The 26,490-nt window shown below is 38.2% G+C and overlaps 1 protein-coding gene across 2 annotated transcripts; it reads left to right on the forward strand.

Moving 5' to 3' along the window:
* Window positions 1-6: 6 nt before the first annotated feature.
* UTP4 (UTP4, small subunit processome component) lies at window positions 7-25,729 on the forward strand. 2 transcript variants are annotated; one of them, XM_011380564.2, is made up of 17 exons: window positions 7-74; window positions 1,172-1,332; window positions 3,418-3,609; window positions 4,501-4,585; window positions 5,815-5,904; window positions 8,817-9,028; window positions 13,937-14,108; window positions 14,220-14,311; window positions 15,436-15,532; window positions 16,329-16,393; window positions 17,445-17,567; window positions 17,962-18,118; window positions 19,748-19,854; window positions 20,895-20,990; window positions 22,670-22,855; window positions 24,308-24,418; window positions 25,523-25,729. In XM_011380564.2, the coding sequence occupies exons 2-17, from the start codon at window positions 1,174-1,176 to the stop codon at window positions 25,637-25,639; spliced, it is 2,061 nt and encodes a 686-aa protein (XP_011378866.1). In that variant the 5' UTR covers window positions 7-74; window positions 1,172-1,173; the 3' UTR covers window positions 25,640-25,729. The 2 variants fall into 2 exon arrangements, with proteins under 2 accessions (XP_011378866.1, XP_011378867.1); XM_011380565.2 differs by lacking the exon at window positions 7-74 and adding an exon at window positions 324-345.
* The last annotated feature ends 761 nt before the right edge of the window (window positions 25,730-26,490 follow it).

Genomic DNA, 26,490 nt, shown 5'->3' on the forward strand with positions numbered 1-26,490 from the left:
CACTTCCGGGGCAGAGCACGCGAACGCGCGCGCACGTGGGGCCGGGGCGGAGGGAGGCGAACGCCCATCCTCGGGTGAGTTGGGGAAGGGGTGTGGGAAGCGGTTGTGAAAGAGCGGGTTCGAGGGTGTCGAGGCCCGGTGGAGCTCGTCGGTTCCGTTTTGCCGAGGCCGGGTGGGGGCTACTCCATAGGTACTCCGACAGGGAGGGGGCGGCAAAGACCTTGCGCGCGCTTCAGACGCCCTCTTAGCAGGGCCGGGCCGAACGCACCTGTTCTGCTCGCGGGTTCCTAACCTTGCAGGGAGACGAGTGAGGGGTGAATGAGACCCGGCCCCGACCCTTGCCGAGTGCGTATGTTGGCTGCAAGCGTGGGGTGGGCGGGGTAGTTGACATATCACTACAAGTCCTGTTCCTCCTTGAGGAGCTCTCGATTCTACTGGCCCCATCGGCCCCACCAACACTATCATAGTTTGTCTGTGATTATGCAAACTTAGCAGTAGAGTTAGGGAGAAGTGCTCGCTAAAGTGCAAATTCCTACTGTCTCTCCCTCACCTCCAAGAGATTGGAATCCTGGAGCTGTGGAGTAGGACCTGGAATCCTGCATTTTTAAAAACCATTTTTCGAGGTAATTTCGATGCAGAAGTTCTGCAGACCTGACTTTGAGAGACTGATTTAGGCTGTCAGCGTTTCTTGCCTCTTAAAAGTGGTCGCGATGTTTACCCTTTTCTTTACTCTCTAAGAAATGTCACACAAAATAGAAAGGAGAACCTTAGTTCTGCCTGGAATACAGCTGGTCAACTCCATGTGTCTTCATTCAAATATGCACTCCCGTTAGAGAATGAGGTTATGTTCAGTAACTTTTGCTTTAAGATCAAGTTTTAGATTCTCACCCCTCTTTCCCAGGCTACTTCCTTCAGGCAGTTTGTCAGGATTGTTAAAAGTCTAGGTAATGCTCTACGTGTTGATCTTTTAAATTTTTTGCAGAAGAATCTTGAGCTTCTGGAGATTGTTAAATTCTTGTGTGGAACATGAAAATACCATTAGTCAGATGCTTAGAAGTGGAACTCAGTGAGAGATAGTTGGAGTCTTCCATCCAGAACGGTGATAATAAGGAACAATACACATGACATACTGCAGTTAACATTTAACAGTGACTCTTTTTTCTTTCCCTAGGAATGGGTGAATTTAAAGTCCATCGAGTTCGTTTCTTTAATTATGTTCCATCAGGGATCCGCTGTGTGGCTTACAATAACCAATCAAACAGATTGGCTGTTTCAAGAACAGATGGCACTGTGGAAATTTATAACTTGTCAGCAAACTACTTTCAGGAGAAAGTAAGTCATTTGGGAGCCCAATTTGGTGTTTCTTATGTTCATTTTCTTAAGTTCAGTTCTACAAAAACGAGTGTCTTGTATAGTCAAAGGGATCAAAAGAAAGACTCTCCTTACCCTCACCAGAGTTGTTTTGAACTACTTAACTTCTGTAGCATCCAATTTCTTATCTGACCGATGAGAGAAGCTCAGAGTTTTGATCTATGTAATGTTGGCTAGAAAGAGTCTACTTAGGAATTGTGGCGGGTCACTGTCATTTAGAAACTGAGGTTTGCTGGTTCCTTTGAGAAGGGTACTTGTCAAGAGCATTGCTTTATGTCAGTCTCCACACATTGCAGCTTTGGTAAGGTGGTATTTCCCGCTGGGAGTGTCAGTACCAATTTCATTGTCAATTCAGAAAAATTGATGAAATATTTTAATAGCAGAAACTTTTTGGTGATGTGATAGCAGGAAGATAGATTCCTAAATTCATTTCTCTGAGAGAATGTAGACTTATATGCCTCTATTTGGGAGTAAAGGAGATTTTTAATTAATTAAAATACCATTTGGATGTTTGCAGAGGGCTGTACAGCAGCATTTTCTTCAGAGGCATGGATTACTGATTTCAGGTGCAATATCCAATTCAGTTCATTTATTGAGTGCCTTACATGCCCTGGGCACCGTGATGTAAATGGATAGATGGATAAGTAAATGAATTCAGTGCCCAGCAGCCTAGTCCTTATTACGTAGGCACTCTGTAAATGCTTCTAAATGAATGACTAGCAAGTATTAGGCATTAAGACGAATGTCCGAGGCCCTACTTTCAAGGAGCTCAGAATCCAGTGGGGAAAAGTTGAATATACAGTTTTCAAATACTTACAAATTCAATATAAAGCTAAGCAGGCATAGAATCTTAGTGGAGAGATGTCTTACTCTGATGAGGTGGGTTTAGGTATCTTGGAAAGGGATTACTTACTGAGCTGGCCCCTGAAGAACTAATAGAAGTTTAAAAATTACTGGTCCCCACAACTGGGTCACATTCTGTAGTGTGAAAAACATGCTGTGGTTCATGACTTGTTGCATCCTGTGTTTTTCTTGTCATTTATGACGACTAATTATATAAGTTTGTATATTTAATGTCTTTCTTCCCTGCTGAACTTCAAATTTTATGAAAATAGGAACTGTGTCTTTGAAGTTCATGAGTATATTCCCGGCATTTAGTACAAAGCCACTGCAGAGTTAATATTTGTTGAATGAATAAGTCAACCATTCCTTATCTAATGTCTCATTTTCTTCTCTCATGTTTTTTTTTTTTTTCAGTAATTAATTTAATCTAGTCTTCTTTTTCCATAGTCCCTTTCCATAGTTCCAGAGTTAAGATTGCTTAGCTCTGTTAATCACTCTCAGAACAAGAGAAAATTATATATTAGAGTGAAAAGAGTAGGGACTAGGAGTAGGAAGGCCTACAGTCTCTTCATGTCATTGACTTTGGCACTTTGGGCAACCCACTTAACCTACAAATTCTTTGGCCTTTTCAAGTTCAAATAGGAAAAATTATACTTACTCAGTCCCTTTCTTTTCAAGCAGATAAAAGGATAAAATGCTTTGATAGGTAAGAAATTTGAATGCTAAGAAAGCACTTAGAAATCTGAAACTTGAGTGAAAAGCTGGAGTGAACTGCTTTAGTTTACATAACTTTTATTTTTTTAAACAGCTTTTTACAGGTAAAATTGACACAGTAAGCAGCATGTATTTAAAGTATACACATCGATAACTTTTGACATATGTATAAACCTGAAACCATCACCCAATCGAGTTGTATCAATTTTTTAAAAATTAGCTACATCAAATATAATTGGATACAAACTTTATTCTACTGAAAAGTTTTTCAGAACAAGTCCTAGTAAAAGAAACAAAACCAACTGTATTAGTAACTAAAATGTGAACCTGAAAAAAATGAAAATGTCAGTAGACATGATCTGATAGCACAAAACCCCAAACTAATTATTTCTAAGGAAGTATTTTAATTTTCACCATGTTGCCTGTGACCACTCAATGCTGGTAGCTGGAGAATTCATGATGAGGTGAGAAGTTATGGTGTTTCTGTAGTTTTTCCCAGGTCATGAGTCTCGAGCTACTGAAGCTCTGTGTTGGGCAAAAGGACAGCGACTCTTTAGTGCTGGACTCAATGGAGAGATTATCGAGTATGATTTGCAAGCATTAAACATCAAGTATGCTATGGATGCCTTTGGTGGACCTATTTGGAGCATGGCTGCCAGCCCCAGTGGCTCTCAACTTTTGGTCAGTAAGCAATTATTAGCAATTTAAACTAAGATTTCTCTTGTGCCCACTTAAATTTTCTTCCCTGTGTTCATAGGAAGGTAGATTAAAGTTATATTATGGCATATAGCATCTCCAATGTGAGTTGGATTTCAGCACTCCTAATACAAGATTGGAGTTGATTTTTAGGGATTAAAAATCTCTTTTCGTATCCTTTCTACTGCTACTTTGGACCTCATATATATATCGAGAGCATTACACTGAACATTTCTCAGTGTTCTTTGGAATTAGGAGATGTAGAGACTTTTTTTTGTTGTGCTTTGTGTTTTATGATAAATTTCATTTCACAGTACGGTACATTAAATTATTTTGTAGATTCACAATGCACTAATGTATATTAAAAGTTCTGAGAGGGCCTTCCACCAGTTAACTTGTAGAACTATGTTTCACCACAGTGTTTCCCCAAAATTATTTTAGCTCAGACTGAGACTACTTTCCCCTCCCCCCATTAACATTAGAATGGGCATTCTCGGAGATTTAATTTTCTGTGATAATTCTATGATGCTTTTTGGTTTGAGCTAATTTGTGCAATATCTTGACAAGTTACCATTTAGATTCTATTAGTTAATAGGTCTTTTATTTAGGCCATGGGTCTCTAGCAGAGATTTGCTGTGAAGTCCTATTTCTACTCTATGTCTTGTACAGGAATTGGGCTACTAATTAGCTTGCTTTCTGGTTAGGACCTGAAGGCTGCCAAGAATACACTTTCGGTTTCTTGGTACCAGTACTTTTTTTCCCTCACCAACTATTTTTTCAGAGAAAGTGATCATTTTAGGGGAGAAATGTATATATTTAGTTTAAAAAATGTAAAATGCTTATTTTCTCCATTTTCTGCCTTCTTTCCCCTGATAGGTTGGCTGTGAAGATGGATCTGTGAAACTATTTCAAATCATCCCAGACAAAATCCAGTTTGAAAGAAATTTTGATCGGCAGAAAAGTAAGGGTCATTTTTGATGGGGCAGTGAATAACCTTAACAAGAAGTCATATTTCTGTGCCACTGGGGCTGGGATATTTTCCCATGGGTCCAGGTTATTTTTTAAATACAGAGTAGGAAAGTTAGTGTTTTTGTGTAAATCAGTTTGTTAGTTCTCACTTATTTTTGTGATGTTTTAACAAGTGTGCATAACGCCTCAAAACTAGAATTTTGTCTTTAGGAATTGGTTTTTAATCCTGCTAGTGCATTCAAATTGAATGGGGGAGTTCTATAAACAATTGCCCATACTTGGGCTCCACCTGGACCCAGTTGACACCTATAGAGCAGAAGTTGGCAAACTGTTTCTTTAAAGACAACAGGTAGTAGATATTTTGGCTTTACAGGCCAAAGAGTCTCTGCCAACTCTGTTGTAGCACAAAAATAGCCATAGGTACTACTTAAACGGGCAAAAGCAGATGGTGGCCCTGATTTGACCTTCAGGCCATAGTTTGCTGACTCTTCGTCTAGAAAATAGTAATTGTCTTATGTATTCTCTCTGTTCATTAGTAATATTTATTCTCTGCTACTCAGATTCCTGTTTTGGTTGTTTTTAATACAAAGGCGATATACAATGCTTGTTAAGAGTTTCACAATTTAGACAAGTATGAAAGAGAAAATAAGTATCTCATTCCACTGTGTAGAAATTTTGGAATTAATCTTCTAGACAAATACACAGGAGTTCTTGCACATGTGCTTGTTTTTTCACTTGATATATTGCAGACATCTTTATCAGTCATACCAGTCTGCATGGCATTGCATTTTATGGTTAATTTAACCAAATTCCTAATGATGGATGTTAATTTTTTTACTACTACAACCAGTGCTACAGTGAACATTCTTATGTTTTGGGGCACTCATGCCAGTATTTCTCTTTGATTAATTCCCAGTTCAATTAGTGGGCCAAATATGCACATTTATTTTTTGTTAGGTTACTACCAGGCCATCGTCAGAAGCTTATGTTTATTTACACTCCCATGAACCATTTAAACGTTATTAAATTAGTATCAGATACTTCATTATTGATTTCAGGGCAAAGGTTTCTCATCTGTTATAAAAACAGTTCTTCATAAGAGTGCAGTAGTGAGAGTTAAGACTAGAACATTGGCCCCATAGATAATTGTGGAAGGAGAACTCAGTTACCCTTTGCTGTATATTTATGTGTATGTCACATTTTTGTTGTTCAACTCCCAAGGTCGCATCCTGAGTCTCAGTTGGCATCCCTCTGGTACCCACATTGCAGCTGGCTCCATAGACTACATTAGTGTCTTCGATGTCAAATCAGGTGACTGTTTTTCTCAAATCCTAGGTTTCCAAAAGCTCGAGCCTTCATCGTGCTTTTAATGACCTTTAGGACCTAACCTCTCCTTAATCTTCTGAGACGTTTACCATGAATTTCAGTCTTTTCTTGGATTATCGCTGCTGCATTTAGAGGAATCTTGGTTCTTCCATGGGCGCAATTATTTTTTATCATGCGAATTTACAGTAAAAGTTTCTCTTGACCAGTAAGACATTAATGATCAGTAGAATACCTATTTGTATATGCCAGTGGACATTTGTCTTTCAGGAACATAGATCTTGGTAGCATAAGATCAGAAAGGTAGAGAAACACATGCTTTCTCTGTTTTTAGCCTGGAGAATTGGCTAATGGAATCCTTCAGTAATAAGATTGACTTCAACTTGTTAGATGGTTGTGTCTGTACTCCCACCTAAGATAAGGTAAAATGGGTCAAGCAGATCTCCTTTTCCTTTTTCCTCAGTGCTTTAGTAAGTTTTTTTTGTTTTTTTGTTTTTTTGGGTTTTTTTTAGTAGTTATACATACTGTCAAAGAATTCGTTAAGGCTTGTTACAAAAAAGCAGGAGCCCCTCATATCCCATTTTCTACTCCTCAGAGGTAAACCACCTGCAACTCTTAGCTTGATTCTTTTGGTATTTATTTCTGCTATATATACATGTTTATGTATATGTAATGCTACATTTTTATTTTTCAGTTTTAGACTATTATTTACTGACTTCCACTATTTAGCCTGCTTTCTCTACTATCTGCCACATGCATCCACGCTTTTTCCTGATCTTCCTGGTTACGTTGTAACTTCGTTCAAATTAGTAGTCAGTGTTTTCATAATAATGAAGTATAAATACTACTCACATTGTAAGTTACCTTTTCTTTCCTGTATGCTTTTTGTTAATATTGTTCCCCCCACTACCTCTCTCTCTCTTCCTCTACTGTCTTTCTCTATGTGTATACACGTACATATACATGTGCATTTATATATATATGTACATATGTATATACACCCACACATATTTGTCTCATTAATTCATCCCTAAATTCTTCCAGTTGTATAAATTAGGTTCAGATACATCTGATTTTATTTCTACCACTTTCATCTTCTTAAAGGCTTCTGCGCCAGAGCCTTCTAACCTGCTCCAGTGTAGCCATTTTCTGGGCCTGCTACACAACCGTGAGACTTTGAGCTCTGATTTTTCAATCATTCTAAGGAACCCCTTTTCTTTTCAGTAGAATCCCATTTCCATGTCATTCACTTTCCTGGTTTGTTCCTTTGTTTGGTGAATCCTGAGAAAGGGTTCATGAGAAAGGATTCTAGGTTGAAAATTATTTTCCCTTAGGATTTTGAAGCCATGGCTCCACTGTCTTCTAGTCTCTAATATTATGAAGTCTGATGCCATTCTGAGAGTAGATCTTCTGTATGGTTTCTTCCCCACCCTCCACCTCACCCCTCGTGAACTTTTAGGATCCTTACTGTTCTGAAATTTAATAATTATGTCTCTCGGTGTATAGATCTGTTAACATCATTTTTATTACACTGTTGGTAGGTTCTTTCAATCCAAAAATCCGTGTTGTTCAATTCTGGAAAAATTCTAGGAATCCTTTTATAGATAAACTTCCATTTTCTCTTTCTCAAATTTTATTATTTGGATGTTAGCTTTTCTAATTTTTTTATCTTTTTTTCCCCTCTTATTTTTTGTCTCTTTGACTTTTTACTTTATTTCCTTGGAAATTTGTCATGTTTACCTTTTACTCCTATTATTGAGTTTTCCATTTGTTTCATTTCCAGAGTTCTTTTTTGTTTCCTTAATGTCCTTTTTCACAGCATTCTCTTTTTCATTATATACTAACTTTTCTTATTTTTCTAAGGCTGTTCATAATAATATTTGTCAAGTGTTCTTTACCCTGGCTCTGCTTCTTCCTTGTTATTTTTTCTCTTAGTCTGGCCCCTGCCTTTCATATTAAGGCTTTCCTTACATGTCTGGTGAATGCTCTCATTACCACATGAGTGGAGCCTATTGCACACAGGCTTCACTGAAGAATGATCTGGCTGGACTGTTCGGGGAACCTCTGTAGTCAGGCTCTTTAGACCTTTTTTTGTGTGTATGCTGGTTATAATTCTCAGAAATGGTTTTTTAGTCTCCTGTCTGATGGTAATAAGCCTGGACATCAGCATTCTAAGAAGAAGAAAACTGGTGTTCTCAGCATTCTGTTAGTAAAATTTCATGTACTCTGTTTTCCATGTAGTAGTCCCACCCTCAGTTGTGCCTGATGTCCCTCTTTAAGGTCTCCAGTTTTCTGTTGAGGTGGGGTTTTGGGAGTTGCCCGGCTTCTTAGGGGCTGGGCATCTGAGGAATCTAAAAGTTCCTTAAACTTACTTTCAGCCAGTCCTTCCTTTTCATCCTGCTTTCACCTGTTTCTAAAGTATAGGGGTTACCAGTTCCTCAGTTTTCTGAGGATTCCAAGTTGTAAATCAGGTGGCTTCTTGGCTTTTCCCCTTGTTGACTTGAAATATAGTTTCAGGGCTCTGCTAAATGAGTTACCACTCTATGTTTGCTTTCTAGTTCCTAAAATTTTGTCAATGTTGTCTCTCCCATGGAGTTTTGGATAAGAGCAGAATGTAATGGTTGTGTACAGTTGGCCAGTTTTAAGTGAAGTCACAAATGTCTCTTTTCCATTTCATTCCTCCCCCCGCCCCAAAATTGTCACCTTCCCTTCCCGCTTCCTCTCTTATCTTTAGGCAGACATTTTGGTGTTCTGAGACTGAGTTCACCATAACTGCTATTTACTGGCTGCCTGTGTTTGGTGCTCAGGCAGCTAACTTAACATATGCCTACCACAGGCAGTTTTTGAAGACTAAAGGAGAAACAAGTACCATTTAAATGTGCATTTTTCTTATTTTTCAGGGAGCGCTACTCATAAGATGCTTGTGGATAGGCAGTATATGGGTGTATCTAAGCGGAAATGTATCATATGGGGTGTAGCCTTCTTGTCCGATGGCACTGTAATAAGTGTGGACTCTGCTGGGAAGGTGCAGTTCTGGGACTCAGCTACCGGGACACTTACGAAGAACCATCTCATCGCAAACGCTGACGTGCAGTCTATTGCTGTATCCGATGTGAGTATAGTCCCTGTTTGGAGCAGTTCCTGTACAATCTGAGGGATGGGTAGAGAAGGCTATGGCATTGATGGCACCACAAACAGTTCCCTAATTCTGAATGATATACTGGACTATGCATGTGAAAAGACACATAATTTCCCTAAACTCTCTTATTTTCTAACAATTAATTAGAGAATATTCTCTAAAAGATTAGTTAGCAGAAAGATTTTCTTCAGATACTGTCACCCCTAGTTAATCCAGGCTGATTATAGATAGGGCATAAATATTCTAGAAGAATCTTGGGAGGCACTGTTTCCTCTCCTTGTACAACTATTCTGCTTTCTATCTTGGGAAATTAGAAGATAATTTTATAGTGATTGTGAAAATGTTAATTTTCTCATATTTGAGTGAGACTTAAGGAAATTTGTGTTGAACAAGTGTGCCTCTTCCCTTTTGGTAACCAGAATTCTTAATCAAAAATATTTGGATATTTTAACAGTGAGATATGCAATTGACTTTGAGGTTCGTTGACTAGATCCTTTATTCTTTACCTTCTTAGTTTGAGAATTATTTGCTATCTTAAATGTGAAGATCTAGTTTCTAGTATAGAAATCACTTACACTTGCTTTTCTTGCCTGTAAAATATTCCTATTCTATGAGAACAATTTGATGTCTGTTAAAGCCATGTAAAACATTTAGATGTCACATATGAACGATAATAGAAGTATAAGTTGAAATGAGTGGGAGAAATTCTTTTAAAATAGAGTCTTGATCCAAAATGGTTGTAATTATTAAACTTAATTATTAAATTTAGTATCATTTAAAGTATACTTACTTAAATATGCACTTGTTTCAAAGACCAAGGAAAATGTATATTTACAGGAAAAATTTACAGGATATATTGCATAATACAGTACGTAACTGTATTAAGAGAAGGGGCAGATTTATATGTTAAATAGCCTACATTATATATTTATATGTTAGATTTTTATGTACACACAGTTTTGCCTATATATAGACTATCTCAAAAGATTTAAAAAATGCAAATGATGGTAATTTCTGGAGAGGAAAGTTGTGGGGGGCAGGTAGGAGACAGGCTTAATTTATACTGTATACCATTTTATACTGTTTGATCTTTTTTCTACCATGTGCCTATATTACTATATTGCATTGAATCTTAGGTAGAAGTGATTGTAAGACATGCCATAATTTTGTTATCATGGGAAAGAGGAAACTGCCAATTAAACTATACCGCAGTGCTTTTTTTAAAAATAAAATTTGTATTTTATATTATAAGCATATAATATAAACTGACAACGTGCATTTTTAAATATAGAATTTATATTTTACTTTAAGACTTCAACATAAATTTTTGGCATTTCATTCTGTGCATATATAAAAAGGAAAGTATAAATGAAAGTGATTAAGGTATTCCTAAAACCTCTTCACATTCAGAGTTGAACTCTGAATCACTTTTTGACTCGGTCATCAGGATCCATGTTTGCCAGACATGCTTCCCAGCCGTCCACAGTGTTAGTGATGATGCTGCACTATGGTTCCAAGCTTTTCTTTTATGCTTTTGACAACCTTTCTGAAGTTTTATTGTTCTCTTTATCTGAAGATGTCATGCATGCTCAGTTTGACAGATTCAAAATATCCTGATTTCAGAGCTATTATTAAAATGTGGGAAAATGTGTGCCTGAAAAACAATAAATTGTGGTACTTTTTCAAAATTGTACAAATTCCAGCCCTTAAAAATGTTTGTCATAGACTCTGCCATTGGGTAGACTTCGGTTTAAATCCCAGCTGTACTGCTTAACAGCTGCATACCTTCCTGAGGCAAGTTACTTCTTTCTAAGCCTCAGTTTCTTCTCTGAAAACAAAGATGCTAGTGATAGTTCGAAGAAGGATTAAATGGGTAGTGCCTGTAAAGTGCTAAGTACAGCTGGGTAGTGCCTGTAAAGTGCTAAGTACAGCTTCTGGCACAGAGCGAGTGTGGTATTGATATTATCATTTTCACATCTCTTTTGAAACTGATCCTAATTTCAAAGCTTTTCTCCACTACACCCTCTTACCAGAACAGCTGATTATTTTAGATTTCGTTTTATTGAATTTTTATTGACTAAAATGTGAATAGTGGCAAACACTCAGCCCTTTGATCTTCTTAGATGTCTTTCACCCTCATGAAGTAGGAGAGTACTGATTCCTGCAGGGTATTGTAGGGAACATGTGCTTTCATTTACAGAGCAATCCTTACATTTTCTGTGTGAAGCAGTCACTCTGATTAAATTAGGAGACACACCCACACCCACACCCACACCCACACACACACACACCCAAGTCTGCTTTTCCCTTGCTTCATTCTGGGCCCTGAGAGAGCCCTTCTTTCTTTTCCTTTTCAGTTCTTTTATGATTCTACTCAGGGAAAGAGGATGTGGAGTGAGGGAGACCTGACTTCTTAATCTCTCTCTGCAGGTGGGACTTTAAGCAAACTGCCTTTTTTAAAAAAAAAAAACAACAAAAAACTAAACTAAACTATTTAGTTGGAAGTTGGGGGAGAGTGTGTGAGTTAAGCTGCTCAGCCTTGGGCTCAGCCTTGGGCTACTGGTTTTCACTTAGAGGAAGTGAAGGGGAGGCTGGTCTGGGCCACTTTTTTTCTCCACCAACATATGCTTGCAGGTGACCTCAAAGAGGGCTGGCACAAGGTTGAGGGGGTGGGTGTGGCACAAGGTCGAGGGGGTGGGTGTGCCCCAAGCAAAGGCTTTGGAGGCAGATGGTCATGTGTCTTTACCATGTCTTTAAACCTTTTGAAGTACCAGTTTCCTTCTCTGTGTAAATGGCTCTTAAATGATTAGAAGAAAATAAAGGTGAGATCATAACTCATATAAACATGAAATGGAAATATGTCAGATTTTCTGTAACTCTTAACTAAGAAAACTGGTGAGATGTTGCAAGCACTTCAAAGGAGAATTCAGAACTATATAAGGCCATTAGGTATGCTGAAATGAGTTTTTAGATTGTTGCAAGACTCAGTGTCTACAGGGCAATAATCAGTTGCATTCCATCAGGCAAAATATTTTGCTTTTCTATGCAAAAGAATCTTTTGTATCACTCTGTTTTCTACAATTTACAGAGTTGTGAAATAGACCATCAAAAAGCTCACTAGACCAGGACACCAGTACTTTTCATGCCCATTTTAAAGTGTTCCACAGTTTCTCCCAATAGAGTAAATGATGCTTAATTTTGCAAGTTACTAAAGGATTGGAGATATGACATATGTAAAATTTCTAGCACAGTAATTTTGTATTTGATGGCAGCTCTGTGTTCAAACATATTCAGACATCTCATTTCTCTTGGCTAGCTGACCAAGTCTTTATACTATTTGATTGGTTAACTACTGTTCCTAGTTTTTTCACTCCCCTATCAAACATCCTATCTTTATTTTTTTCTTGCTCAAAGTTACGTGTATTTTTGCAAACTGGAGTTAAAATGAAAATGGTCTTAAGAATATAGAGGGATTAAAAGAAATAATTATAGATACACTAAGACCTTTTAAAACTAACAAATCACAGTGCTCAACATCCTGGTAAGAGAAAGCCTCAAACTGGGTGCCAGGGAATCTGAGTCTTTGCATGCTACTTATCAGACCACGTCCCCTCCTCAGCCCACCCTCTCTTCATCTCTAAAAAGAAGACAGCATATTTCAGGGATTTTCAAACTTTAGTCTTTTGACTACCAGTTTTGAGATTACCCTCCCTTCCCCCATATTCTCAATATTTACATTAAAAAAATTTTTTTTATTGTGGTAGAATATACATAACATAAAATTTGCCATCTTAACCATTTTCAAGTGTGCAATTCAGTGACATTAAGTATATTCACAATGTCACGCATCTATCACCTCTCCATTTGCAGAACTTTTTCATCACCCCAAACAAACTCTGCACCCACTAAACAACAACTCCCTATCCCTCCCTCTCCCAGCCCATGGTTACCTCCATTCTACTTTCTGTTCCTATGAATTTGCCTGTTTGGGTACCACATATAAATGGAATCATGTAATATTTTTTCTTTTGTGTCTCGGTTATTTTACTTAGCATAATGTTTTCAAAGTTCATCCATGTTATATATAGCATACCAGAATTTCATTCCTCTTTAAGGCTGAATATTCCAGTGTGTGTGTGTGTGTGTGTGTGTGTGTGTGTGTACATACCTCATTACGTTTATCCATTCATGTGCTGATGGGCATTTGGGTTGTTTTCATTTTTTGGCTTTTGTGAATAATCCTGCTGTGAACGTTGGTGTACAGGTACCTGTCTGAGTCCCTGCTTCCACATCTTTTGAGTATATATTTTCATTACTGTTCTTGCTTGATTTGGTTTGTTTGTGTTTTGTTTTTAGGTTTTTTTTGCTTATTTTTTTATATGGATTAAGAAACACCTTTTCTACTTCCAGGTATAGGATTATCAGTGTTTTTATTGGGTTATGTAGAACTTATAAATAAATTTTCTATTCAAGAATATGGTGTGGATTTTTTTGTTTAGGCCATTTTTTATTTCTTTTAGAAGGACGTTGGTTTTTTCCTTGTATAAGCCTAGCACATTTCTTGTTAAATTTATTCTTACGTGTTTTATCTTTTTGTTGTTGGATTTCTAATGAGGTTTAGTTTGTATGTATGAAAGCGCTGTAACAGTTTGAGGTACATTTTGTTAAGTTTGTCAGTAGGGGGCACATTGTATTCTATGAGTGAGCTTGCTCCTATGATGGAATTGTTAGCTTCTGGAGGAAAAAGAACTCTGTAACTTACCTTCCAGTTTTGGACATGTTTTCCCCTAAGCTGCCCAGACAGACAACCTCAGGAAATATTTTTCAAAGTGGGCCCTGTTTTGCTCAAATTAAATCTTCCCTGATGATTTAATTTCTCAGCAAGAAGACAGTTTCGTGGTGGGCACAGCCGAGGGGACAGTATTCCATTTTCAGCTGGTCTCTGTGACTTCCAACAGCAGTGAGAAGCAATGGGTAAGGACAAAGCCATTCCAGCATCACACCCACGATGTGCGAACCGTGGCCCACAGCCCCACAGCACTAATATCTGGAGGTAGGTTCTGCTCTCAGCCAAGCTACTTCTTTACTCTGCCCAGCTCTGATTCTTTTCATGCAGGACTTTTTCTAATTCTGATGCCTTCCGTCTGCCCTCTACCCTTCCCAGGCACTGACACCCACTTAGTCATTCGTCCTCTCATGGAGAAAGTGGAGGTAAAGAATTATGATGCTGCTCTCCGAAAAATCACTTTTCCCCATGTAAGTATCACCTCTTAACCCCTACCGTTCCCTTATCTCCCCATTCCCCTGTCCCACAAGACCCAGCACAGCTCACACTTCCTGAGCAAATCTGTAGCACTTCTGTAATCACGTGCCTTCATTCTCTGTTTCTGAGGCAGGCCTCTTGCAAATACATTTATGGGGGCCAAGAGATTTTATAGCAGCACTCCTAGTCCAGTTCATGGGGAAATCATTCTCTTTTCCAGATAGCTGTGGATTATGGAGAGTTTGTTTTTAAGGCTATTCTCTTTATTATTCTGAGTGGGAGGAGGAAAGTTCAGGCTCCCAGTGTTCCTTTTTAGATAAATGGACATCTTCCCAAGCTAAAAAAACCTCCTCCCCACTGCCAGCTTCTACATTCCATTCAACCAGTAAACCTTCCTGAGTCTACATCTTCATTATCTCTTGAATCTAGTCATTTCTCATTGTCTACACTGCCATTATCCTAGTTTGGATAGGTGTCTTGATTCCTTTACAGTAGCTTGTTAATGACCTTTTATTTATTTACATTTGTGTCTTTCCAGCCTATTTATTGAACTGTTCAGAAAGCAACTTTGTGTATCTCCCCATGCTTGAAAGTCTTTGGTTGGTCCTTGCTGCCTTCAGCATAAAAACCCAGTTCCTTGGCATGGCTTATGAAACATGTCTTGATCTTGCCCTGCTCCTCACCTCTTGTCTCACACACTTGCAGCACCCCCAGTCTAGCTGTTCTGAAAGACTCTTTTTATTCTCTGTAATGGTCTTTTACCTTTGTGCTGTTTCACATGCCATTGCTCTGCTTGGAACCTCTTGCCCTACGTTCTTTGTCTGAGTAGACTTTGCCAGTGAACTTCATCTGGGCTCCTGTCTTTACCCCCATGAGACTAAAGGAAATATCCCTTATATTTTTTTCATGACATACTGTGTTTAGCCATGTTAAAATTGTTAACACATGTACTATAATTGCCTATTTAATTCTGTGTCAGCCGTGGTAGTACATAGGAAATGTTTATCAAGCAAATGGATTTCAGCAGTAAAAGATGTGCTAAGATGTCGCTGCTATAGCTAGTACTGAGGCAGTAGATGACCCTGGCTTATTTATCACTTTCAATTCTTCGATATAGCGACGTCTCATTTCCTGTTCAAAAAAGAGGCAGCTTCTTCTCTTCCAGTTTTCTCATCACTTGGATCTTTGGCGACTGGGATCTACAGTTGCAACAGGTAAAACGGGAGAAAGTTTTTTCCACTTAGAAAACTAGAGAAAGAAGGCAGAAATTAGAATTGCAGTTGATATTCTACTTAGGGAGGTAGATTTTTGTGTCTGTTAGAACTCATGGTTTTCCCACCAACTAGATAGAGCAAAGGGGTTTGCTTCAGAGTATTAGAATAGTTAGCAAGATACTAGATTATCTGGTAAAAGTTTGTGATTCCATATGGTACAGTAAGGTAGTAGAGGGGGTGCCGAAAGTAGCGAAGGTGATTGTTGTAGAATCATAGTTTGCCATGGCTTGACTGGGATCAAAACAGGATATTGAAAAATGACAAGATTTAATGCGGGATAATGATAGCCCTGCATGAAAAAGAAGGTCACATGGATCTTCTGTCGCTGGGGTGACAACCTAGTAGCCTTTTATATGACCTGTTAAGGAAATGTTTGGGTTCTGTTGCTTTGTATTAGGTTAGGTTTATATTAGATTTAGGTTCCAAAATAAACAAATAAAATTCAAGTTGAGGCCACGCAACCTCTACTTCCACCTACCTACACGCCTGGCTGTAGGGTAGAGCTTCGGCAAATTAGCAATGTACTGTAGGCCATGTCCCAGGCACCCAAATAGAAGCTAAGAAAATGTTTATGGCGTATGTCCCCAGAAAACTGGATGTACTAAGTCAGGAGTTTTTCTGATTTCCCACTGGTAGAGGTTCCATTCTACCCAGAAATGACTTTTTAGAAGAAAAAAAAAATAAGCAAATAACCTTTCTTTGAGAAGAAACACCTCAGGGAAATTTCTTATTTTAGGAAAGCATGGAGATACTCTGCCACTCTCTAAAGATGCAGATCATTTGCTGCACCTCAAGACAAAGGTAAGGAAGTGTAACTGCGTTCAGACTCTGAAATCCAGAGCATTCTTCTCATTCTCAGTTTTTGAGAATTAGTTGGCATCATAAACTGTATAAAAGCTAGTAATTTGAATGAAGTACTGTGTTGACAGAACTGAGTTTCCTGTTGGGCATTCAAAATTTATTGGATGAATGAATACAGGAAATTGGGTTTTTTTTCCTTCGGTATTACTATGAGAATAACTATATATACATACGTGTGTGTGTGTGTGTGTGTGTGTGTGTATTTAACTCAAATGATACAAAAGGATATGCAGTGAAAAATGAGCTCCCTTCTTACCCTAAATCCCCGGTCCCTCCAGAGATAATCACTATATATACATACGTGTGTGTGTGTGTGTGTGTGTGTGTGTGTGTGTGTGTGTGTGTGTATTTAACTCAAATGGTACAAAAGGATATGCAGTGAAAAATGAGCTCCCTTCTTACCCTAAATCCCCGGTCCCTCCAGAGATAATCACTGCCAATAGTTTCTTGCATATCCTCCCAGAAAAAAATTTCACTCATGTGCATGTGTATCTATCCTTTCTTTCTACAGTAATGGGAATATACTATACAAACTGCTTTGTATCTTTTCCAAAAAAATATTTAATTACATAAATATTTGTGAATACATTCTTACTGTAAAGAATTCAAACAATATTGGTAGTTTATATCCTTGTCCACCTCTTTAATTCTAATACCTTTTCCTGAAGTAATTATTGTTAATTGATTAACTGTAAAGCCTTCCAAATCTTTTTCTGTGTGAGAATATGTGTGTATATGTACTTATTTACATTTAGCTGTTTCATGAGTTTTTTGAATTATATAGATATTACATTAAATTTTCCCTTTGTCCACACCATTTAGATGCTCTGCTTCTGAAATAATCATAGTGACACACAGATAGGAAGTGTCAGGGTTATGTGTAGGTGTTTGTAGATATGTCCAGAGTGGCAACAGGTTGGGGGTTCATGTCGCTGTGAACCTTGTTGTGTGAAGTTTTACTTGAATTCATCCTAATTCCTAACATTGCCAGGGGCCTGAGAACATTATTTGCAGCTGTATCTCCCCGTGTGGAAGTTGGATAGCCTATTCTACAGCTTCTCGTTTTTTTCTCTATCGGTTGAATTATGAACATGACAACGTAAGCCTCCAAAGGGTAAGTGATAAAGCAATATATGTTTGAACAAGAAGAAAATTTATAAGTGTGGTTTTTGTGTGAAGTGGGAATGTTCTAGATAGGAATCCTTGTTCAGCTAAAGCTGTCTGGAGACAGCTGTTACAAAAATGTCTTATTTCCACTTTGATTTGATTTTGTTTTTGGAGGAATAGTGAAATGTCAGAAAGTGCCAGTTAAGTTCAGGCTTTTGAAGCGATGAAGGAGGGAGATGTATAGGTTACCATAGGCATGTCAGTATTCTAGGCCCTTGGTCAATTCGCTTCCTTAGAGACAGGAAGCATTAATGTAATTTAAGCCTGGCAGTGCTGATTTTTGATGGCCTCTAGGTTTCACTTCTCTCTCTTACTGGTTTCTACTACTGGTTCACTCCAAGGTTTCCAAAATGCCAGCGTTCCTTCGCTCTGCCCTTCAGATTTTGTTTTCTGAAGATTCAACAAAGCTCTTTGTGGCATCAAATCAAGGGTCTCTACATATCATTCAGCTGATGGAAGGAAATTTCAAGCACCTGCATACTTTCCAACCTCGGTCAGGTAGGAATTTGGTAACTGGCTGCGGGAGAGAGCTGTTAGGGTCATCAGTCTCTGATGTATCTTCTTTCCCCGCTCCTTTTAAACTTCATTAATAGTTGGGGGTTCATTAATGCTCTTCTCCCTGCAAATATACATTCATATGTTTGCAATTTAAAGTAGGAGGAGATATCTAACAAATGAAAATGCTTGATGAGATCTGAAATGTTCCTCACAGCTACTCTTTTTCTCACTGAGCTTTTGATTCCTTATTTGGGACCAGAGAAGTTTCATCACCCTTCTTAGAGTTTTTGCTTGTTAGCAGGACAAGAAGAAAGTTAAAATCATCTGTAATCCTGACACCCAGAAATGACTTCTATTAAAATTTTTGTAAATTTCTAATACATTTTTGTATATAGTTATTTTATGGACCTGTTAGTTGATTGTTTTTATAAAGATGAACTTACACATAGAATTTCATTACCCATCATATAATGTTTGTGACCATTTTTCCATGTTCTTTGACAACTGGAATATTGAATGGGTGACTATGGGGTAACTTGCATGAATGGGTGACTATGGGGTAACTTGCTGAGTTAATAATTGAGGACTTAGTACCCAGCTTAAGCTGGTAATTTTTTGGACATTTCCCATGGGCCTTTTCCTTTCTCTCTTGCTCTGATTATAGCAGCTTCACTATCATTTAGACTCCATCAGTGTGGAAAATCTACTCTTTATTTAAACTCACTGTTCATAAGGTGCTTGAGAAACATACAAGAAGTGAAACTCACAAGTTAAGAGTCAGATAAAGTAAACTGCCAGTTTTTATTGAGTACCTGTATATGTTTTTGTTACAAAACTTAAAATTCTTTATCTTGAATTTAGCACCCCTTAAAATTGGGCTCTGCATATGTATATAATTTTATTGTTTTCTTCTTTCACATTTCACTTTCCCCTTATAGTCAAGCTGGTTTCTTCATAACCTGCAAACTTATGTATTTCAGTCCTTGTCACTTAGCTCATATTCTCCATCCTTTTCTACCTACCTCACCCATCCTTTAGCTTCTGGTTTATTTCTTGTTTTAAAGCTTTTTTATTGTTTGGTGGTATTATTTGCAGCACATATTTGTCAGATAGCATCACTGTATGATTTTTGTACCACATGAGTCTTCGTATTGCCAGATTGGTTTAAAATCCCCTGCTGTCAAAGATGGCTCATATGCTGCCATGCTCTCTCAGTGCTAAATATGCAACAGGTACCCAATAAATTAAAGATATACTTCAAGTGTATTAAATTGGCTGTTTGTCCCTAACTTTGATTAAACACCATTTGGTAGGAAAGGAGTTTGAAACAAAGTATAGATTTTAGTGGTAGCTCTTACTCTGATTCTTCATCCCCATGGTAGACTCAGCCTTGAGCAGGTAATACTTTCAGGTTTATCTCTCTGGCTCTTCTTTACATGAAGGATGGCTAATTAAATGAAGATAGTAGACAGATTAACTTATCCAGAAGTTATTTGCAAAATTATCAAGAAATTATCCTATCAGTAATTTAAACTATCCTATCAGTCTTATTGGCTTTTGCCATCATCTTCAGGGCAGGGGTGGCTGTCAACACTGAATTCAGACTTAACTGTTGTTCTGTCTTCACAGGAACAGTGGAGTCCATGTGTCTCTTGGCCGTCAGTTCAGATGGGAATTGGCTAGCTGCGTCAGGTACCAGTGCTGGAGTCCATGTGTACAGCATAAAACGTCTAAAGGTGAGCTTTGGGTTTAATAGCAGCAAACAGGAGGAAGTTTGCCCTGCAGTTACAAGACTCAAGGGCCAACTGGCATGACCCAGAAAATTACTAGACTTTTTTTTCAAACCAAGAATTTTTCCTGTTTTACTCATTTAGAACCCAGAAGCTATAATCTATCACTTTAAAATCAGTCAGTGGGAACAATGAAACCACTGGTGCACAGAAATTTGAAATTAAGGATTCATGAGTGATGAATCCACATCTAGATTTTTCCTACATTTTGGAGAGGAAAATTCTGACTCACCCAGATGAATAGTTGCAGATAGTAAGTTTCCTTTAATAACTGTCCTTGTAATCTCAAGATATTTTTTTAAATTTAATAAAACCAGAAATTTGACAAAGGAATAGCACAAAAACATTTTTTATTAATCAGTAATGATATTGTCATTCATATGTGGAATCATTAATGATCCCCTACAAGTCTTTGTCTTCATCATAAAAGTGAGATAAGCACTACCCAAGACTTAAAATAGGCATTGAAAGTTTATAGAACCCCAAAATTTAGCACTTAATGGGTTTATCTGTTAACTGCATAATTTAATCTTTAACACATTGTGGCAAGAGCATGTAATGTTTGCTCTTTGAGCCTTGCCTGGCATTTAAAAATGTATTCCTGTGTAGTAGCATACATGTCTTACAATTGTACACAAGTGTCCATGCCTAGGCATTGATTTCTTTTAAATCCAGTGGTTAAGTTATAGATTTTCGGTTTAATGACATATTTATGAGCAATTCACACAGATGTAGAGATAGCAAGGAAGGCTTTACTCTGAAGTTCTCTGCAGATGCTTTCAGTTTTGTAAGCAATTAAACATACATTTTTTTAAATGAAGTTAAAGTTTATTTTGGGGGAAAATATCTGATGTTTATGGGAACTTCCATAGAACTCTTTGAGTTCCAAAGAACATTATTTAAAAACAGTTGATTTAGACCACCCAGTCTTTCCTGAGGGGATGTATCACATAGAATTGCCTTTCGTTTCTGTTATTTCTTCCCAGCTTCACTGCACAGTGCCTGCTTACAATTTCCCTGTGACTGCTCTTGCCATCGCCCCCAGTACCAACAACCTCGTCATTGCGCATTCTGACCAGCAGGTAAGAGATTCCAGTGCTTTCTAATTCCTTCCTGCTGTATGGTAACTTAGAAGCTGAGATAATGACAATTTTGGAAGACCCTTTTTGTTTTAAGGGACTAGATGATACAATGGTAGTTTTCTCCTGTGCAAAACAAAGCTTCTATATTTGGCCTAGGCAGATCATGGGCCAGTGAAATGTGAAGCACTGAGATTCTAGAGTAAAGAGGTAAAAGAAAAAGGAGGAATTTTGAAGTACTAGTTTTACTGATAGTTTTTGGACTAGAGGTGACATGGACTCAGATGTTAGGCTGTTCTTAGGGGTAGAATAAAATTTTGAGAATTGACAGTGACTAAAAGATCATTTAATTAATCTTCACTTTTTGCAGATGAGGAAATCAGGCCATAATGAAATCAGGTATCTGATACCAGCCAAAATTAGTGTTTGGTCTGCTGCTTATCAGTACTTTCATTTCTTGATTTGTAAACTAGGCATGGTAATACCCTCCTCACTGAGCTATTGGAAAGACTACATGTGATCTCAGAAGCACATTTAAGTAGACTGCTAGGCAGACAATGCTTGCTACTTTGATTAGCAGTTTTACATGCACATATGTGCACACATACACATTCTATCCAAAAAAATGAAATCTCTCATTTCAGTTTCATAATTCACAGACTGAAAGATTAGTGAAGCCACATCCTTGTCCTTGTCACATATAATGATAATGTCTATCTGATGCCTTTTACTGACAGTTGGTCCCATAAGTGCTTCAGTCATTAGAACTGGTGAGAAATTTTTTTAGTGTCTGTTAGATTAGCAAAGATCAATAGAGTTGATAATGCACAGTGCTTGAGAGTATAGGGAAACAACACTTCATACATTACATAAATTACTGTGATTCCTTTAGAGGACATTTTGGCAATATCTTTAAATTTTTCTAATACACATAATCTTTGATTCAAAAGTTCCAATTTTGAAAGTTCTTCCTACAGATAATATGCTTTCAGTTGTGCAAAAGACATTGATACAGAGATAATCATTGCAGCCTTGTTTGTAGTAGCCAAAGATTAGAAATAACCTAAATGTCCATCAAACAGACTAGATAAATAAAAGTGAGTGGATTATTATGTATTCTTCAAGGGGAGTATGAATGATCTATATATATATACATATATATACACACACACACACACACACACATATATACATATTGACCCATATATTGATATGGGTCAGTCTCCAAGATACAATGTTAAATCTATATATATATACATATATATATACACACACACACACACACACATATATACATATTGACCCATATATTGATATGGGTCAGTCTCCAAGATACAATGTTAAATCTAAAAGCAACATACGGAACAGCATGTCTGTATGCATAAAACATCTCTGAAAAGATGTAAACAAGAAACAGCAAGCTACTTTTGGGGCAGAGAGATGCCAAGATTGCAGGATGTCATTTCATTGTAAACCTTCCTATGCTGTTTGAATTATTTATTGTTGTATAGTTTACCTTAAATTTAAAAAAACAAACAAACAAACAAAAACAACCAAGAAAGCATAAGACTGAATGTGATTCAATCAAGGTTTGTATAGATATTTTCTGGTTAGGAACGAGGGAACCCTTTGGTCTTTCTGGGTACCAGCCTGCATTTCCTCTGTGTCATGTCCTTCCTCAGATATTTGAATTCAGCATCCCAGACAAACAGTATACAGAGTGGAGCCGGACCATCCAGAAGCAGGGGTTTCATCACCTTTGGCTCCAAAGGGATACTCCCATCACACATATCAGTTTTCATCCCAAGAGACCAATGCACATTCTTGTCCACGATGCCTATATGTTCTGTATCATCGACAAGTCATTGGTGAGTTCTTCGCCACTATTACCCATGCGATCATTGACTCTTTTTTACTTAGGAATCTTCAAGTTCTAAAAGTATCAAATATAATAAGTTAGAGGATGGAGAAACAGAATCAAAGTGCCCACTCTTTTCTTTGGATGAGAGGAGCTTTCATTTTGCAGATTTTCTCATTTTTGTTTCCATGTTCATTAGGCTCCCAGGGGAGGAATGGGCCATTGTTGCCCTGGTTTTTGCTGATCTGACTATTTCTCTGCTTTGCCTACAAACACATAAACTTAAGGAGAAAAGTGATTAGGTCTGTATTGAGAAAGTAACCCTCATGGGGTAATACCATTGATTTGGCTAAATCACTACCACCTTTGCACTCTGAGTGACTGAATAATGTAGTTTCTTCAAAGGAGATACAGATTGTGGTTTTGACCACTTACGCTCCCTCCGCTGAATGTACTGAAACACTGCAGCCTTTGAGGTCTGAAGGCCAAAGAAAAAGTCTAGCTAGGAAAATTCCATTCTTCATAGCTGTGATTTAGGTGGGATGTGAGACGGTTTTCAGTTCTAGATTCCATCTTCTCCCAGTTGCTGTTTAGGTTCACTCCAAATTTATGTGTGTTTTCTGGGCAGGAGCACTGTGGGCTGTGGCCGTGCCTGTAATGCACTTTGGGCTTAGATTACAAGCAACACACGGTGTTTTGGTATATCTGTGAAGGTGGGGGTGGAAGGAACATGGAGAAAGCATCAGATGGCTCTAAAGGCGGTGTGCATGTTGATGTGTCACTGGAACTCTTCTCCTGGGCCCTGTGTTCTCTGGGCGTGGGAAGCAGAGCTGGCTGACAAGTACATTCTGCAATTGGAGTGATACATGAATGGCCCCTCCCACTCGCTTGCCTCTTTGTAACTCAGCCCAGATTGGCCCATATTTTCTCCCAGGCATTAGTGATAAGTCCATCACTTCCTCTTGCCGGGTAGAGCTATTTCCCAAGGAAGTCAGAGATGAAATATCACTTGCTTGGCCAGAGGCCATCTCTTGAGGTGTCAGTGACATCAGTAGGGGTGGTTTGTGTTACAGTTTCTCCTGAGGAGAACTTCAGTCACTTAGTCCATGATCTGGTTGGGGGAGAATCTAGAAAGCAGAGCATTCATGGGCTGAACTCCTGTAAATGCCAGTTTGTTTCTGTCACACCAAATATTACTGACAAGACTGGCCAGAAGCCTCAGCTGGGCTCTTTGATCTTGCCGACAGAGTACCAAGCTCTCTTTGCTGCGTATTCCCGCCCTCTGCATATAGCTGGAGGAATGAGTACTGCTCTCTTCCTGAAGTAAGGAGAGTCAGGGAGGTAGTAAATGTATAATATGATGGTTAGAAGATGGTATTTGCCTGAAAAATTACTGTAGTCTTTTGTTCTTTAGAAACCCAATAAAAATAACGATTTAAACAGTATATCTTTGTCTTTTTAGCCTCTTCCAAATGACAAAACCTTACTGTACAATCCACTGCCTCCCACGAATGAATCAGATGTCATCAGGAGGCGCACAGCACATGCCTTTAAAATTTCCAAGATATATAAGGTAAAACATCTTGCATTGTATTCTGGACAGTTGGTTCTTTGTGATATTATCAAAATGTAATAAGATGTCAAAATGTCACCCTTATTTTTCATGCAGAGGACCTAGTTTTGAGAGACAAGTGACCTTTCTGAGGATGTTTGTCCTTTCCCGTATGGCTGTATTTCATTGTTCTTGCCTCAGTGTGTTAGAGGCAGGCACATCATATTTAACCAAAATGAAATACATAGGGAGTAAGAAATGATGTTGGAGCTCACGTGGGGTCTTTCTGTTAAAGCTGGATTTTATTTTATTTTATTTATTTATTTAATTCCCCCCTGCCCCTTCCACCCCTGACCTATGGATGTTGCCGCTTCCCCTTAAGAACTGGATCTCTGAAGGCAGGGCGTCTCCTCCCACAGGCTCCCAGCGCACACCCGGGGCCTGGCGCACCAGGGGTATGGGCTGTGGCTCCTCTGGGGCTCTAGCCCAGGACCTTCTGCATGTAAAGCAGACGTGCTAACCACTACTCTATGAAACCACCCCTAAAGCTGGATTTTAAATTCAACTTCTAGTTGGAGAATATTCCACAAGATAAGTCTCCAGTGAATGGAAGTCATTGACTTGATTATGATTTTCCTTTCTGGGCTAGGCTTTTCACTGTATATAAAATAAATAAATATTTATTGAGCTCCAGCTATTTGTGCCACCTCAGAAGTTCCATATTCATGCTTCCCAGATTGGAGATTCTTGGGCATCCTGGGACATTTTCTCAAGGATGTGCAAGAATTTTTTTTAAGAGGGAGATCTGTGAATTATTCAAGTATGATTAGCTTCCTCATGCATTTGTAACTTAACATTTGTCAATAATTTTGGCTCCAAAGCCCTCAGTTAACACTGATTCCTAAGAAATTAGATTTTCTATACAGAGAAACATGAAAAATCTTGCTGAATCTTTTAGGAATGAACTGTGAAAAGCTCCCAACCTTTTCAACCATTTTGAGTCCTAGGGCAGGAAGAGTTGTTAGAGATTTATATCCCTCCAGCCTTGAATTAGGCTAACCTTTTAGTATCCAGGACTTACCCTGGAGCCTAACTCCTGGTAGAATCATTCTCATCTCTCTACAGCCTCTACTCTTCATGGATCTTTTGGATGAAAGAACACTAGTGGCAGTAGAACGGCCCCTGGGTGACATCATTGCTCAACTCCCACCACCCATCAAAAAGAAGAAATTTGGGACCTAAAACGGCGCTGTCTGTGTCCTTCCTTGAACTGTTCTACCCTGTTTGTTTTCACAAATCATGATAATAAAACAAAGTTATTCTTTAGGACTAGTCATTGAAAATGTTACCTTTCAGAATAGCGGGCAATAATTTCCTTCCATTGAATGAACGTGAATGGGAATGCCAAGGTATTTGTAGCTGGAATAATGTTCCGGGTAGCTACAAATTTATCCAACTTTTTCAGGATCCAGTTTGTACTTTAGACCATAATCTCAAAAAATAAAAAATAAAAAATTATAGTTACTCTCTGTTCCCTCGCACATGTCGGAGGTTTCAGAGTGCTGATGACCTTCACCGTCTGCCAGCCTCTAGCCTGTAGCCCAAGCAAAGGTGTGGGGACCTGCCTAACATTGCCCTAGAAGGCAGGGAACCCAATCTTGCTTACTAAAGATATCCTAACTACCAGTATCAATAGTCAGCCTATACTTCAAGAAAGAATTTTAACTACAGTGTTCCATCTGAAAAGCAGATGCTTTTGATAGTCAAGTATTAATTTTATTTAAAGGGAAAAAAAAATAGGCTTTGAGATATCAGTCCCATTAACTCTCTTTTCACCTATTAATTGCCAATTTCAAAGGTTAAGGAAACATTGGGCATTTTGTTAAGAAATAGGAGTGGAAGTGGGGACCAGAAAGCCTGCCATATATATTATCTTTTCTGTCTTCCTTTACTTGCTTTGACATTGTCATTCCCGTGGGTGTTATCAACTGACTAGTTTTAATTTGATCTTTTACATTAGAAAACGAAGAACTATACTTAACCTGAACTGAGTGGATATATTTCTTTCCCATCTCAGTGAATGTATTCTGTTG

The sequence above is a fragment of the Pteropus vampyrus genome, unplaced genomic scaffold, assembly GCF_000151845.1.
Source record: "Pteropus vampyrus isolate Shadow unplaced genomic scaffold, Pvam_2.0 Scaffold394, whole genome shotgun sequence".
Taxonomy (NCBI): domain Eukaryota; kingdom Metazoa; phylum Chordata; class Mammalia; order Chiroptera; family Pteropodidae; genus Pteropus; species Pteropus vampyrus.

Excerpts from the sequence above, each read along its gene's own strand:
- UTP4 (XM_011380564.2), top strand. The coding sequence starts at position 1,174 with ATGGGTGAATTTAAAGTCCATCGAGTTCGTTTCTTTAATTATGTTCCA. Across the intron at positions 9,029-13,936 it reads AGTCTATTGCTGTATCCGAT|CAAGAAGACAGTTTCGTGGT; the intron begins GTGAGTATAGTC and ends TTAATTTCTCAG. Across the intron at positions 14,312-15,435 it reads GAAAAATCACTTTTCCCCAT|CGACGTCTCATTTCCTGTTC; the intron begins GTAAGTATCACC and ends TCTTCGATATAG.